The 18,355-nt window shown below is 35.9% G+C and overlaps 1 protein-coding gene across 3 annotated transcripts in view; it reads right to left on the reverse strand.

Annotated features, from left to right (window-relative positions):
• The window catches only part of LOC150078244 (protein FAM204A-like), a 76,647-nt gene that overhangs the window by 44,180 nt on the left and 14,112 nt on the right, over positions 1–18,355 (reverse strand). For all 3 annotated transcript variants that reach the window (XM_090384774.1, XM_090384773.1, XM_090384772.1), the window contains exon 4: positions 8,581–8,695. In XM_090384774.1, the coding sequence (XP_090240900.1) occupies positions 8,581–8,695 (115 nt within the window). The remainder of the gene's footprint in view (positions 1–8,580; positions 8,696–18,355) is intronic.

An 18,355-nucleotide genomic window follows, 5' to 3' on the forward strand; every position in this document is an offset into this window, starting at 1 on the left:
GATGGCATCCAATTCTGGCTCAGGAACGGAAGGCTCTTCTCCAAGACCAAAAGATTCATGCTCGCCAACCAAGACCAAGTAATCAATACAGGAACTACAGGAAATACATTGCCAAGGACCCTGGAGTAACAGATGACACAGGTCAATGATGTCACCTGGCTTTAGAAACAATCCAGCACATCACCGCAGGATGCAGTGGGATCACCCAGACAGATCACCCTCACAGACATGACCAGGTGGCCAGGATAATACATCAGAAGTTAGTGGAAAAATATCAGATGATCAAAGAAAGTTAACTGTATTACAAGCCTTGGGCCGTACTAGAGGCCTCTACTCACAGACTATACTGGAACCATACCATCATAACAGACAAGATGATCCTGCACAACAGACCAGACATAACTATCATTGACAAGAAGGAAATGACTATCTATCGATTTGACACAGTGGTGCCCAACACCAGCAACCTCCAGAAAACATACGAGGAAAATATCAGGAAATACTCAGACCTAAAGCAGGAAGTCAAAGAATTGTGGCAGCATATGGAACAAATAATGACCATTGCAGTGAATGTGCTAACCACTAGAATGGTGCTAAGGAGCCTCCATAAGAACCTAGCAGCAATATTCCTCCCAGAGGAATATTGCTGCTTACTATCCTACAGGCGACGATCCCAATCGCCTGTAGGATAGTAAGAGAATTCCTCGACAAGAAGTAATAATAACAATGATAACAGGACAAACCAAACATCTCATGCACGTAGTACCAGTACCTAATACACAGCAGAAAAATTATCATAAAGGAAAAAAAGGTGTTTATAATAATATAATAAGCACAGCATTGTATGCAGCTGAATCTAACGTTCTGCAGAATAATCGACCAGGCCAACCTAGTTGGTTTTCAGAGAAAAGAAAGCCATGAGTTTCATTCCTCCATTCATTGTGTTTTAAATTACATTATTTCTAGTTTACTTGTACTTCTTTCAAGTATGAATCAAGTTCTTAATGCATATTTGAATCAATAAAATAATTTTACTTGATTTTGGCAAATTAAAAAGAAGGGTAACACTGCAATTGTCAGACCCATAAAGTAGCTCTCCATTTCTTGCAGACAAAAATGTGTAATGCAATGTTTATTTTTCTTTAGTTATCCAATTAATGACAGTTTTTCCTTTCAAATTCAGTAGCTAATTCATATGATGAGTACAATTAACCATTATTTTGATTTGTATTTCTATTGACTTTACTAAATGAAACACAACATTTCATTTGAGGGAACAAATTAGTATTAGTATTAATAGTGGCAAACGATGCAAGAAATCAAGGTTATACAGCATCAGCCAAAAAAAATCCCATTTCACCTATCCATCCTCTCCAACAGTTTGAGAAATGATGATTTAGAGTTAATAAAGAAAATATGAAGCCATGATCCAAGCATTTATATAAATGTAATTTAAATTTATACTAGTGGAACATTATGAAGAGGACGTCAAAGAACACAATGGAGTGATACCATAAAGCAGGACACTGGGCTGAATTTACAAAAGCTCAAGGAAGCCATTAAAAACAAAGGATTGTGGAAACAATTTGACTGTAGAGTTGCTAAGATTTGGACCAGATTAAGTGGCAAAACAACAAACAAATTTATACTTGGAGGGAGGTATGTAAAGGAGAGTTGGTTTTCTTGTTTAATAAAAAATTTAAAATATCCACTACCCTAGAGGTTTATAAATTACTCTCCCCCAGTGAGGCAAGTCTAGATTCAACAATTAATTATTACCTGCTCGCACACATCAAGTCACACCATGATTTTATATGCAAGGTAGCCATTAGTATATCACTGTATAATAACACTTTTAACAGGGCATAATTTTTTATTATTATTAGTAGTAGTGGCATGATGTAAGGAATCAAGCTTATAAAGCATCAGCCTCTCTGCACTTCTCAGAGAACTTCACATCAGACCGCACAATTACTCCCAGGTCCTTTTCGTTATCCGCTACCCTTGAGTTTAGTACCACATCAAGACAGCTGATTATGGAAGCTCAGCCATAGCCAAACATGCTTGGGAAACAGGGCATGATATTTCAGCCAAAGGAGCATTGGTTGTCGACAGAGCTACTCGTTTCTGGAACCGGAAGTGGCTAGAGAGCTTATGGATATGTCCAGATGCTATAGTATTAATAGGGATAAGGGCTGTCGCATTCATCCACTTTTTGCGTCCTTCATTTTAGGGAGGAACGAGTGATTTAGAATGATGCATACCCGAGCCGTTTCCAGTTCCAATGTATGGGAAGTTAGTAGTGCTCATGTCGTAGTGGACGTTGCGGACCTGCTGGGATATATGTAGGTATATATATTGTGGATAACCTGTAATCATCTCAGCTGATGAAGGCAGCTGTTGCTGCCAAAAGCTATTGTATAGTGGTTTTAAGTGATTTCAACCTTTAAATTTAAAATTTTTAATCAGTGATTTTATATTATCATAATATACACTTTTATTTTACTTTATTTCGGTTTTGCTTTAATTATAGTATAATGCAGTTTTGAAGATTTTATTTTATTTTAAAGTATGTTATATTGTAAATAAAGTTATTTATGCAGTTTTGAGTCAGTGGTTAGTGACATTATATATGAATTATCTGCAACCATTCTTCCTCAATTTAATTTATGTTCTCTCATGTGCATAATCTGAGCAACAGGAAGAATCCAATCAACAGTGAATTTGCTCAAACCATTCAAATCGTTAAACACCTGAAGGTCACTTCACAGGTGCCTAGGCTCCAGATGCTGCAATTTGCAGAACTGAAGCCTTTCTTGGTAACAGCATCCCTTTGTTCCCCTCACCAATCTTGTTACTCTTCTCTGCACCCATTCCAGTAGCTCCACAGCCTTTCTAAAATGAGGCCTTCAGTACTCAAAGGCGTGGCCTAACTATTGCCTTAATACAAAGCAATAATCACCTCTTTATCCATGCTAACAAAATTCCTGTATATTATTGACAAAACCCTATGAGCTGTCCTGGCAGCCTCTCTGCACTTCTCAGAGAATTTCACATCAGACTGCACAATTACTCCCAGGTCCTTTTCTTTATCCACTACCCCTGAGTTTAGTACCACACAGTTGGTATGTTATTCTAGGATTACTGCTACCCATATGCAGTACATTGCATTTGTCTATGTTAAATTTCAATTGCCATTTCTCAATCCATCTGCCTAATTTTTCTAGATCTTGTTGCAGCAGCATACCTTCATTACTGTCATTACTTACCCTGCCAACCTTTGTATCATCTGCAAACTTAATGTGTACATTAAGCCTAATATATCCTCATCAATAACATTAATAAATATAAAAAACAACAATGGGCTCAGCACTGAACCCTCCACAAAGAGCACTACCCACTGAATAACCACTCACTGTCTTATCCCACTCAAACATCCCTTTATCCACAGCAACAACTTTCCTTTAATGCTACACTGCTCCAATTTGTCCAGCAGTCTCTTATGTGCAACAGTATCAAAAGCTTTCTTGAAATCTAAGTGCATATAATATAAAAATTATTTTTTGCATCCATTTCCTTTGTCACTACATTATACTATCCAGTCAAATTGGTCACACAAGATTTCCATTAATAAAACCATGCTGTGACTGTAGTATAACTGCACTTCTGTCTAGATGATACTGCATAGGACCAGAAGTTAGGCTGACAGGTCTATAAATACTCATGTCACCCTTTGTTCCCTCCTTTGTGAATTGGGGATACATTTGCACATCTCCAGTCCACAGGGATCTCCCATGCATCCAAAGATGCAATCATAATTACAGCTAAGGGTTTGCTTACATTCTTTGCTGTCTTCATTGATATGATTGGACAGATCACATCCACCCCAGGAGCCTTTTTCATGTTTAACTTCAACAATATCTCTTCCACTTTCCTCTGAGATCAGAAAGTCATTCCACTCCCTATCAGAGCTTGATAAACTTCCGGCATCTGCCTCCTAAAGAATGTCTTATGTGTGAATATAGATGCAAGATACCTATTCAGCTTGTTAGCATCCTGAGAAGGTTCATCAACAGTTAAACCATCGATATCAAGTGGACCAATGTTAATCAATCCCTTCCTTCTACTGTTAATATAAGTAAAGAAGTCTTTGCTGCTTTTCTTGACTTTCTTTGCCAGAGACCTTGTAATCTGCCTTGGCTTGCCTAACCTCCTTTATGACTTGATTGCAAACTAGTTTATATCTACCATAGGTTTCTGTATCATCACCTGATAATTTATATACACCCTATGCATTTTTCTTCTCTGCCACATGTCTCAACAGGTCATCTGACATCTGTTTAGGTCTAAGTCTTGAACAATACTTCTTAATGAAAAGCCTAGTATCTTCTATGATTATTTCCCTAATTGCTTTCCAGTAGAATTAGCTATTTTTAACATTAACTATTGTAACACTGGTTTTTTTTTTTTTTTTTGGTAGTTGGCGCATCGGCTTCTGTGGCCATAATGCACCTCCCAAGGTTTTGTTTTTTCAGTACAGTTGGTCGTCGACTTACGACCGACTTCTGTTCTGACTGACAGGTCGTAAGTCGATCTGGTCGTATGTCGGCCATATATTTATTAACAGTATTTTTTAACCTTTCTAATCTTTTTATAATTTGTTTTTATAATCTTTTAAATTTTTATCATCTTTTATTTTTCATTTTAAATACAGTAATGCTTTTATCTTTAAAAGATAAAAGGTCTCTCTCTAGGAGGTTAAATTCAAACGCTCTGTACATTTTAATTGGTTTATTATTCATACTGTTTATAAAAAATACAAAACTACGATCTATAATTACATATACAGTATTGTCATAATTTGAAAAATAATACTGTACATAATGTACTGTAAACACAAAAATACAATCTAAAATTAATGTAAAAATTAATACAAATGAAATTTACAAAATCAAATTTTAATCTTTGCTTGTGCTGGGTTGTGGATCATCAGGGTCATTTTCTTGAGTTGAGGTAGGAGATGTTTTCTTGATGAGGAACATGCTGAGTTTTGTTTGAACAGTTTGTTTCTTTTTTTCTTCATATATCTCATGATAGCAACGCACAGCGTCTTGAATGATACGTTCAACCTTTGTAAATCGTTCGACATTAGCGTCCATTGCTTCGAAACTGGCGAGAGCTTTATTTAGTTGCGAAAAAGAATCTGATAAACCCTTTGCAGTGAATTTCTTTTCTGGCTTCTCTTCTTCTTTCTCTTCTTCCTCCCTCGCTTTTTCTTGTGCCACTCTCTGTGCTTCCAATTCAATCAACTCTTCATCCGAAAGTTCTTTTGTCTCACAGGCTAGCAACTCCTCTACGTCTTCTATTTCACATTCTAATTTAACATTTTTTGCAAGTTTAACTATTTTTTCTGTAATCGCTTCCAGCTCCTCTCCTTTTTCAGATCCTTCAAATGTAGTATTCGCATAACATTTTAGACACTTTTTCCAAATTCCCGACATACAATTCTTTGATACACATTCCCATGCGGTCGAAATATTCTTGACACACTGAAGAATGTTGTACTGCTTCCAAAAGTCTCGCAAAGATAAATCAGCATCAGAATCTATCGCATCGATGGCTTGTGCGAATGTCGTTCTGAGATAGTGAGCCTTGAATGCTGAAATAGCACCCTGATCCATGGGTTGAATAAGAGCGGTTGTGTTAGGTGGCATAAAAACCACTCTAACATCATGATGAAGGTCATCCAGATGAGGGGGGTGGCCAGGAGCATTGTCTATAACCAATAAAATCTTGAAAGGGATACCTTTCTCCGCACAATATTCACAAGCTTGGGGAATGAAGCAGTTCATGAACCAGTCTTCGAACAGTGCTTGAGTCATCCAAGCTTTACGGTTTGAACGGTAGTAAATGGGCAGTGTGTGCTTGTTGATGTGCTTAAATGCACGAGAGTTTTCTGAATGATAAATGAGAAAAGGCTTCAGCTTAAAACCCGCGGCATTCCCACCAAGCAACAAAGTTAATCGATCCTTAAAAGCTTTGAATCCTGGCATCCTTTTTGCTTCTTGGTGTATGTACGTACGATTAGGCATGCGTTTCCATTGCAAGCCGGTTTCATCTACGTTGAATATTTGTTCCAGTAGATAACCTTCTTCTTTGATTAAAGAGTCGAAACTATCAACAAATTTTTTGGCTCCATCTTCATCTGCACTTCCTGCTTCTCCTGTGACATGTACATTATGCAAAGCAAATCTTTTTTTAAAACGCTTAAACCACCCAGTACTAGCCTGAAAATCTTGTGCGTAATCGTCTCCGGCGCGTGATTTTAAACTCTGAAACAAACTTCTAGCCTTCGCTTGCACTGTGTGAAGGCTCATGGGTGTATTTTTTTGTATTAAATCTTCCATCCATATAAACAACAATTTCTCCATTTCATGGATGGGTCCCTGTCGTTGTTTGGTTAAAATTGTACACTTAATAGGTGCAGAACCTTTCACAGCTTCCCGAATTCTTTCTTTGTCCTTAAGTATCGTCGATACCGTGGAATGTGATAACTTCAAGTCACGGGCTATCGTATTCACTTTCTTTCCATCTTCATACTGCTGGATAACTTTCATTTTACGCTCTAAATCAATAGTTTTCCTTAACTTCTTAGCTGGCGTATATGTAGATGAAGGCATTTTCCTTTTACTAAACATTTTATGGGTACAGTATTTCAACAGAATTTGAATTAATACACCACACACAACAGATGCTTGAAAGCGACTGAGTGTATGTGACAGAGGACTCTAAGAAATTTTATTGCTCGCAGTTTACCGCCAGCAATTAATCGCTAGCAGTTTACCGCCGCATCAGTTTACCGCCGCATCAGTTTATCGCATAAACAATTTATTGCCTACAAATATCGCCAGGCAATACTGTACATATAAAATTTATTTTTAACTTAAGTAGCATAGCATGTTTTAGGAGAGTGGGGGTAGGGCGTGTCGATTAGGGAGGTACTTATAATTATCCCAACGTGACTGATTCTGAAGATTGCATAAACATTCATTTTGAATTTTTGCAGTGTACTATGACATACATAATGTTATAATTAGTTTAGTTTAAAATTAACCAATTGTTATATTGTTTAAATAATGGATTTTTTACTATTTTTGTGATACATGTAACTATGATTTATTATTTATTTATTATTTTTTTTTTGTGGTCGTAAGTGCGGCCGGTCGTAAGTCGCATAGGTCGTAAGTCGACGACCAAGTGTACTTTGATCCAAGCCTGAGGTGGGATTCGAACCCGCAACCTTTGGGTTGCCAGGCAGGCACGTTACCCACCCGGCTACCCCTGTCGACTTTGTAACACTGTAACATTAACTATTATAACTATGTCACACTGTACAGAATTCAAAACTGTCTGAGACCACTGTAGTCTCCTTTATGAACATAAAAACCCTTCCCTTTACTCTTGAAATAGTAAACTACTGGAGTAAATGACATCCAACATGCTTTCATAAAACATAACAAGTACAATTTCAGTTACAGTTTTGGATTTGAAGTTTTGCTTTTGGATTTAAAATTTCATGTGACTATTCTTAATCATTTGAAATAAATATAATCTCATTATGAACACACAAAAAAAGTTTCAAAAGTGGAAACATGGAATCAATATGATCTCAGTTCTCTTTATATCAAAAATATTTCAAATAATAAAAGTATAGAGGGGCAATTATATTGTTTTACTGCTTATTTCAATGAAATTTTCACTTTTATAACACCACATTGCCACTGTAGGGTTTTTAACAAGTGGATTTTTAACACTGCCAAAAACAAAAACAGCAGATAAGCTTCACTCTGAGGTAACCAACAAACTTCTCCAACGAAAACATGACTGCAAACCAAAACTGAATATCACAAATTAAACCAAACAAAATCAGTTTTAATATTTTTAACAAATCATCAGAAATAAAATAAAATAATTCCAGTAATTTAACTAATATAGACATAACTAAAGAACTGAAGGTCGCTACAATTTCCAAAATATAACAAAAGACACTGACTCCAGACAACACTTAGAAAACTGACAAAACTAATTGAAAAAATGAATTCTTAGTAATGGAAGGGAATCCTTTCTATAATTACTGATTGTATCTGCAAACATATCAGTAATTAAAGAAAGTAGTAGTTTATTTAATATTTTTTTAAAATCTTCTGAAATGTTGTTACTGAGATGGCAATATCTTTTATACTATTCCATGTACTGTCTATGGGTAAATTCATATTATTGATAATATGAACATATTTAATTTAAAAGAAAAATTAAGATACACACATATTAGTACCAAAAACCACAACTTTTATAGGAATATATGACAATAAGTGGACTAAAAAGATTTAAATAAATTTACCTAAGAGAGATACAATGATCATAACTTTAAGCCCATTCTACATTGAAAGATGGTAAAAATAAATGCCAGTAGCTATTTGTTGACTACTACAAATGCACTTCGTGAATACATGCTAAGCATCTTAACTGTGCAAAACTATTAGCATCTTTTTTTATTATAAGTATATAAAAAATTATTACCTTTGGACCATATCTGTTATGAGGTATTGGTCCAGTCAGATGACTATTTATTGTCAAAAAGGGTTTAACTTCCTTCCACTGTTCTGTAGGATCAGGCTCATTAGACGCATCCTCCCTAAAATTGGTACAAAAAAAATTAAAATTCTGTAATGTTTTAAAATAATAATACCCTTATTACACATGGTAATAGTATGATGACAAGAAAGAAAACAGATCTCTCCCCTCCAAAACCAAGCATCAAAACCAGTGAGGCCTTTACAAACAACATATTGATACAAAAGCACAGGTGAAATAACAGGCAATCATACTAAAGGAACATCAGGTTTTACCAAGTTCACAATTATTCTCTTACACATGAATAATAACAAGTTCACTGCTTCCTTAAGAAAATATGTAGCATTGGGTTTTTATTCCATTTGGAGGGGGAACCGATCAACTTTTTCATCCAATTTGACAGAAGGAAAACTGGATATTTTTGTAAGCAACCTTCACCAGAGCTGATTAATTCAGCCATAGTGAGAAGAAAGCCCAAAAATGGCTATGCCCTTTCCAATTCAGACTGATTCAATCCTTGACTGATTCAAGACTGATTCAAAAAAGTCATTGGAAAAACCTTTCATATCAGCAGTCATGAAAGAAGTACCAGAAATCCAAATCAGTATTAAAATTTTTGTTGTTTTTATAGTTTACTGAGAATCTACCAATTTCACTAGCCTTTGAGGAAATGAAATGAGAAAAGTGGCTACAGAGCTTGTAAGCAAGCTGCATCCACTCTCTGGACCATAACCTAGATGTCAACATGGTCTAATTTGTCAAAAAGCTGAGAGGCAAAGAATTTGAATTTAAATAAACCAAATTGATATGAAAATAGACTGCTCTCACGATCCTCACCAAGAAGCTACCCACAATGCTACCATCCATCTACCCATGATGTCCATTATTGCATCCACATTTCAATTGTTATAAGACGAGCAAAGCAAGAAAGTTTCAAACTTCAGATGTGTATTAAACCACACAGATATTAATTAATTTATTTATTTACTTATACAGGGTGTCCGGGGAGGAAAGGTCAATATTCCAGGAGGTAAAAGGATAGGTCATTTTAAGCAAAAAAGTTCATATAAATGTATGCCCTATCCCGAATGGTTTCTGAGATAGAGATACTTTAATGTACATTTGTTTTGAAATTGGCGTGCAATATTTTCCTTCCTTCCCATCAGGCTGTGCCATTTGATTGTCAGTTGCCAGTTATTAGTTGATTGTTGTGACTGTAGAAGTGAATCAGACTGTGAGTGAATCAGTGAGTAGCATCAGTTGTCAGTTCTAATTGTAGAAGTGTTTGCTAAAAATGCCGCACATTTTTACTAATGCCAAATATGCAGATATGCTGTATGTTTACGGCTTCTGCAATGGCAGTGCCCCTGCTGCTGTTGAAGAATACCGTTGGCACTTTCGTACACATCGAATTCCGGATCGTAGAATGTTTTCCACAGTTTTAAACACATTGCATGAAAGTGGTATGCTTCCCAGTGCTCATGTTTCATCTGAATGAGGACGTCAAGAAAATGTGCAGAAACGGGAACATTCTGAACATGGTTCAGCGTATTCCTACAATTAGCATGCAAAGACTTTCTGCACGTCTCGGTGTTTCATGAACACGTGTATGGCGAACACTACATGAAGAGAGTTTATACCCATTTCACCCACAGCATGTGCAAAATCTTCACACAGGGGACAGTGCCACGCATCTTGAATTTTGTCATTGGTTAAATGCCAATCATGAAGTGCTTCCATCAATACTATTTACTGATGAAGCCACGTTTACCCAGAATGGAATCAACAACACACATAACACTTATCGATGGTCGCACAAGAATTCACATGGTACAGTGGAAACAAATTTCCAAGTTTGTTTCTCAATCAATGTGTGGTGCGGTATGATCGATAACCTGGGAGGTTCTGTTATTTTAGAACATCAAATGACAGGACACAATTACCTTCAATTTTTGCAAAATACATTAGGTGAACAACCAGAGGACTTTCCTTTGGCCACAGGTGTGCTATGTACTTTCAGCATGATGGGGCCCCTTCCCGTTCTACCAGATGTGGGAAGCAACCAAATCTGGACCGAATTTTCTCTAAACGGTGGATTGGTCATGGTGGTGCCATTAACTGGCCACCAAGATCTCCAAACCTAACCTCATTAGATTTTTGTTTATGGGGTTGGATGAATAGTGAAGTGTACAGAAGAAAGGTGGATACAAGAGATGATCTTCTAGCTTGCATAATGGATGCTGTTGCCCATAAAAAGGAACACAAAGATACACTTAGACAAGCAACATGCCATGTTCTCATGGCATGTTGAAAAATGCCACCATCGAAGTTGATGGTGGCATTTTTGAAAATTTATTATAAACTGTTCTAAATTTGTCACTTGAAAAATAAATATTCAAATGCCTCTATCTCGGAAACCATTCAGGATAGGGCACATGTTTATATGAACTTTTTTGCTTAATATGACCTATCCTTTCACCTCCTGGAATATTGACCTTTCCTCCTGGGATACCTTGTATATTTGGAATAATGTATACATTATAGTGCTTAAACACTAATTAACCTGTATGAAAAAATACAAAATAAGAATTAACACTAATACAATAATCAATAATATGCAACTTTTTACAGCTAGAATCAACATAATTTTAAAAAAAAGTTACTTTAGCACACCAAGAGTCAGCTTCCTGAATGAATTTTTGAGAACAAAAATATCAATCTTGTGAGAATTAATCAGTTTCATAATATAGTTTCATTAACATATTTAAAGATTACACTGACTTTGTTTAAATTCACTAGATAAAATTTTTAACATCTTTTCTTTAAGTCTTCAATATTAATTTGAAAAGTGAGAAAGTTTTATATCCAAAAAAGAAATCAAAAAATTTCATATGTTGGGTGGGAGATCTATGCAAGAGAAAAAAATGATACATTGTATCTTCTTGAGATTTAAATTATTAAAGAACTTTAATGTAATTTAAATCCCAAGAAATGCTGCATGTTCCAAGTCAAAAGTAGGGATCATGAGCAAGGGACATACCAATATAATAATACATCACTGGGATATGACAAGTACCAGAGTTTGTTGATTTAAAAAAAAAAATTAACAGAACACTAAAGAGATCAGAGAAGCATTTTCCAGTATTAGCATGCCTAATCTCATTTTAAAGAAGTTCAAAGAAATATGAGACCCATCCTTTAATATGGTAATATTCTTCTTAAAGCCAAAAAGATACTATATAGAAACAGCATCAAATGTGACTGAGATATGAAGCACAACAGGCAAGTTCCCTCCCGAAACATGAAGAGCTTGCAGGTAGAACTTAAATTACAGGAGGGGAGAAGTAATTTCAAGCATAAGGGAATTCAGGTATGTGAGAAGCGAATTGCCTGATTTTAAGTTGTAGTAAATTTCAAGAGGAACGTTAAAAAAAATTTTGGCAGTCAGGTATGCATTTTTTTTTTATATGAGTTTTAACCAAGTTGGAGAAACTGAAATTGAGTGAAAATCTTATCGATGGGAGTCACTCTGTACTTTAGCCAGCCTGAAGGCAACCAAGCATCTAAGAGGATTTTATTAAAAAGGAAGACTAAAAGTTTGATACGGCAATAACTCAAATCAAGCTTTTAATCAGAAATACAGGATGCTCATCAATTCCAGCTGAAGAGTTTTTGCTCAGCTTATTAATTATATCTAATAAGCTGAGCATTATTCATGGAGTTTTATTAAGAATTGGTTTGTTAACTGCAGCACTGCTGTCCATTGCACCACCTCCTACCAGAAAGTATCTGAGTAAGCAACTGACCTATTCTAATAACTTCTTGGGATTACAGGGTGCAATGCATTCAACTTTATCAGCTTTATAATTAAATAATATTAAATTGCAATCAATGTTTAATATGCCGTAGAACTTATTGTGGGGTGGATATGCCTAGGGTGTTTGTGTCTTGGAGCTTTGAATGTCACTACTCATACTTCAGACAATTAAAAATCAGGAAAACAGCTTTCCCACTAGCAAATACTAGAAAAGGAAGTTATCAAATAAACTCAGAGTTCATGTAAGTCTAGTCCTAAATTCTAAAGTCAGTTTTACTGGAACTGATGCAATAGATTAGCCAATGCAGCAAAAGCCTGTGGCTTCCTTGCACTATATGGTGAATACTATTACTAGGGGCACTATTATTTCAAGACAGACAAGGGAAATTATATGCTGAAAATTTTGAAAATACAGTTATTATTAAAGTTTAATAATTGTAAAATAATAAGAGAAGTTTACCTCACTATTATATAAAGTTTAATAAATAAGATATCTCTGTTCCAAAAATAATAAAAATAAACATACTTTTCATTTCACATATATTTATTTCTCTAGTGCAGTAATTCCCAATCTTTTGTCATTCAAGGAAGTAAGCAAACCCTTAGCCATAATTATGAGAGCTTCCTCATAATTATGGCTAAGGGGAACAGGGGAACATTGCACATCTCCAGTCCATCTCCATGGACTGGAGATGTGCAAATGTGACCCCAATTCACAAAGGAGGATCAAAGGCTGACACAAGCAATTATAGACCTCTGAGTTTAACTTCTGTTCCAGAAAAATTAATGGAGGCACTAGTTAAAGAAGCATTGCAGGATCATTTAGACAAGACTTCAGTTATAGTTCGGACACAGCATGGTTTTGTTAAGGGGAAGTCTTGCATGACCAATTTGATTGGATACTATGATGCAGTCACAAAAGAACTGGACACAGGGAATAACTTTGATATTATATACTTGGATCTTAGAAAGGCTTTTGATACTGTTGCACATGGAAGACTGCTGCACAAATTGGAGCAGTGTGCCATTGGAGGTAAATTGCTGCTATGGATAAAGGGGTGGTTGAGGGGGAGAAGACAGAGAGTGGTAATCAATGGACACTGCTCATCGTGGACTAATGTTATTAGTGGAGTCCCTCAGGGTTCAGTATTGGGTACATTACTGTTTTCTGTATTTATAAATGATATTGATGATGGTATATCAAGCTTAATGTCCAAGTTTGCAGAAGATATGAAGGTTGGCAGGGTTGTCAAGGACACTACTGACACTATGCTACTGCAACAGGATCTGGAAAGGTTGAGTAGATGGGCTGAGAGGTGGCAAATGAAGTTTAACATTGACAAATGTAAAGTACTACATATGGGAAACAGCAACCCCAGAGCAACGTATCAACTCTGTGGTACTACACTGACAGTGGTAGAGAATGAAAGGGACCTGGGGGTGGTTGTGCAGGCAGATATGAAGTTTTCTGAGCAGTGCAGACAGGCAGCAAGAGTAGCTCATGGTGTATTGTCGATGATATATAGGAATTTTTCTAGCAGGGATAAGGAGGTGATTATTCCCTTGTATAAGGCAATGGTCAGGCCACACCTAGAGTACTGTATACAGGTCTGGAGGCCTCATTTCAAGAAGGATGTAGAGATGCTGGAACGAGTACAGCGAAGGGCAACAAGATTAGTGAATGGAACAAAGGGGTGCTCTTACGAAGAAAGGCTTAAGTTTTGCAAATTACAGTGTCTGGAGACTAGGCACCAGCGAGGTGATCTGATAGAGGTGTATAAAGCCTTGAATGGTTTGAGCATGCTCAATGCTGATGGGATTCTTCCTCTTGCTCAGAATAATCACCTGAGAGGGCATGGATTCAAATTGAGGAAAGACGGATGTAGGATAGACGTGAGGAAATTTGCCTTTAGCCAGCGGGTGGTTGGTTGGTGGAACAGACTTCCATCCCTTGTCAGGGAAGTTGATAGCCTAAATAAGTTTAAGGCTCAGCTGGACAGGTATTTCGAACGAACAAGAGGGGTGAAGTGGAAGTGGTTATTATTTATTTTATTTTATTTATTTATTTATTTTTTTTTTGGCTGATGCTGCATAAGTTTGCTTTCTTGCATCAAATGCCTCTACTAATGCTAAAGTCACACTTGAAGTTAAAAGACATTCACAGCACATCTAAATAATAACCATTGAACATGGAGTTTTTCCTAACCTTATAGCACACTTGAAAAGGGTTGCCAGCACACCTTTGGGAACCACTGTTCTAGAGGCTTTAGTATTCCTTGTTTAAAAACTTATTCAATGTAAAGTGGCAGATATAAATTTCATAAATTAAATTATTTTATTCGTGAAGTGTAACTTAGGTTACTCTTCATAAAATAACTGAATGAGTTACTTTTTTCTCAGAGTAATTTCAACTTAAACTTAAACATTTATCCACCAATTAACTTAATTTAGTTAGTTTTAAACCCATTAAAAACCATTTGATACAGCATTAACTCAAATCAAGCTTTTAATCAGAAATACAGGATGCTCATCAATTCCAGCTCAAGAGTTTTTGCTCAGCTCATTAATTATATCTAACCAGCTGAGCATTATTCATAGAGTTTTAGTAAAAATTGGTTTGTTAACTGCAGCGCTGCTGTCCATTGCACCACCTCCTACCAGAACATGTCTGAGTCAGGCCACACCTTCAGTACTGTATACAGGTCTGGAGGCCTCATTTTAAGAAGGACGTAGAGCTGCTGGAATGAGTACAGAGAAGGGCAATAAGATTAATGAATGGAACAAAGGGTTGCCTTACGAATAAAGGCTGCAAATTAAAGTTTTGCAAATTACAGTGTCTGTAGACTAGGCACCTGCAAGGTGATCTGATTGAGGTGTATAAAGCCTTGAATGGTTTAAGCATGCTCAATGCTGATGGGATTCTTCCTCTTGCTCAGAATAATCGCCTGAGAGGGCATAAATTCAAATTGAGGAAAGTCAGTTGTAGAATAGATGTGCAGAAGTTTGCCTTTAGCCAGCGTTTGGTTTGCTGGAACAAACTTCCATCTGTCGTTGTAGAAGTTGATAGCTTAAAAAGATTCAAGGAAGAACTAGACAAATATTTGGAGCAAGTGGATGGGTGAAATGAGAAGGGGTTTCTTTTTTTTTTTTTTTTGGCTGATGCTATATAAGTTTCTACCTTCCATCATGTGCCTTTACTAATGTTAATCTCTGAGCAAAACACTGAGAACTGCATTAGCATTACTGATGAATGTATTTTTCACATAATTAATCATCAAACACACTGAAAGTAGGGAATGCATGTCTATAGAAGCAAGGATTCTTCCAGCACAGTAGTGGTAGTTTTATTAAATTCTCCATTTTTAATAATATTTTGTTATTTTGCAAGCTGGGTTGCATTTTAATTGGATAGTCATATATTATTTACAATTACTGAAGCAATTATTTCCAAAATATCCTAGTATCCCACATGCTTTATGATAACTATACATAATAAAGATATATTGATAGTAGACCCTTATAGCTACTATAGTAGTAAATATAACCGATAAGAGCAATGTGGTTACTATCACTATCAGTAAACTAGCAAGGCAGTTTGTTACAGCCAGAACCTGAGCACTTATTAAAGGCCCATGATCCCGAAATCGCTACCACAAAATGGAGTGCAGCTTTACTAATATTTTTACTTTTATTTGTTACTCAGGAATGTTCCTAAAGGTAAGTGATATGCTGTAACTGTTGCAGTGGCAAACATTGTTTTGCCACTTCACTTGAACACCATAAGACAGTGTTGGATAATAATGTTGCCATTGTTGTTATACTTGAAAACTGTATATGCAACAAAAAAATTCGACTACATTTAAGTCTTTCTTATTTGTATTTTATGTGCTGAATCCAACTGCATGTTTTCTTTAGAGTCAATATGTTGCTAGAAATTGAAGGTTTTATGTTTATGTGACATTCATATGAATTAAACAATTCATATGAATTGTTTAATTGTTTAATTCATATGAATTAAACAATTAATCAATACTATGATATGTAAGAGCTTGTAGAATCTGTATAATACAGTGGATTCCGGTTATTTGGGTGATCGGTTAATCGGGGCAGCCGTTTATTTAGGGCAAATCTTAAAAAAGAAACCAATCGAGAAAATAGCCAGGGTTTACTTTGCTTAAGTGGGACAGCATGCCGTTTAAACGGGGCAGGAGACTGCAGCACTGGAGATTACCCTACGATTGTTTCCGACGGTACCACATAATTCGGTCGAAATTCTGGAGGTCACAACCATAAAACAATAAAAACAATTAGCAGTCACCTGTTTATTGGGCTTTTCTGTTAGTGAAATCTATCATAAACGGACAGTAAACTCGATCTACTGAATTTGCGATAATACCGACAGCTGGAATTCTGTGGTTTATTATGATGAAATGTGTTTACACTTCCATGAAATCTTCAATCATATAAAAAAATTAATTTTCAGATCTTCTCTTAATTCCTATTTTTAAAGCTTTGTAACTCATTACTCCGTTCTCACTTGCACGTATTGTGTTACTTGCAATTTGTGTGTGCCGTGTTCTTTGTTATTGATTGCTTAATCTTTTTACTGTTTTAAATTTTAACCCCCCACCCACAAATGTCGGCAAACAGAAATATCAACTAGTTCGTATGTACATATTACAGTACATATTAATTATTCTGATTATCACGTATATTTTTCTGATTTTCATGTATCATTTAATTTTTTAATTGGTAAGATAATAAAGGGTAAATTTTTGTTTAATATATCTTTGCTTTTATAGCCTGTGGATAATATTCCTCCTATTTTCGCTAATTAGAATCGCTGTTTAATAGAATTAAAATTCAATTCACAAACGTGATCACAATGACCTGCACATCGTATAGTGAACGGTACTTTAATATGTTGAGTTCGTCGTAATGTGATTTGATTGTACATTTACAGTGAACCAATTGTAAGGGGGAGGGGGCACATTGTATTTTTAACTATTTACATGAAACTTTGGATAATTAGTGCAGCCGCTTAATCGGGCCAAAACGCACTAGTCCCGATGTGTCCCAAATAACCGGAATGGACTGTATATATATATTTTTTTGGCAGTTTACTATGGCTACCAAATGAATGTGTAAGTTTAACTAGTGCCCACCCCAATCCAAAATGGTTCTGCTGAGAAGGTCATGGTCTTTTGGAACAAGGGATGGATTTTGTTTATTGGCTACCTGTATAAGGGAATGATAACTGCTGAGCATTATTCATCGCTTTTGACTAAGCTGAAGGAGGAATTGAAAGCCAAATGCAGGGAAAGCTCACACAAGGAGTGTTATTTTTACAGGATAATAATCTAGCACACACACACAATTTGTTTATTGGCTACCTGTAAAAGGAAATGATAACTGTTTAGCATTATTCATTGCTTTTGACCAAGCTGAAGGAGGAAATGAAAGCCAAATGTAGGGGAAAACTCACCCAAGGAGCACTATTTTTACAGGACAATAATCTAGTAATGCACAGCACATCAAACACATGCCAAATTGGCTGAACTTTTTTCAAACTAGGCTTCCGGCTTCTTCACCATCCCTCATGTCGACCAGATCTTGCATCCTCCTATTACCTCTTTACAAATCTCAAAAAAAAAAAAAAAAAGGGGTATCAAATATGCATCGAATGATGATGTGTCATACAAGCACCAGAAGCCTAGTTTGGGGAGCAGTCTTCTAATTTCTACTTAAGAGCTTTATAAATGTTGGAACATTGTTGCATTAAAGTTGAAAGGTGAATATGTTGAATAAACTACATATATAATTGCATTATCTTGTTTCTTTCTACTATAAGCCAAGAACTTTTCAGCACCTCTTGTATATGGTGCTAATCTGACATTCAACCAG

This window comes from Mastigoproctus giganteus, chromosome 11, assembly GCF_048544385.1.
Source record: "Mastigoproctus giganteus isolate SK-2022 chromosome 11, ASM4854438v1, whole genome shotgun sequence".
Taxonomy (NCBI): Eukaryota; Metazoa; Arthropoda; class Arachnida; order Uropygi; family Thelyphonidae; genus Mastigoproctus; species Mastigoproctus giganteus.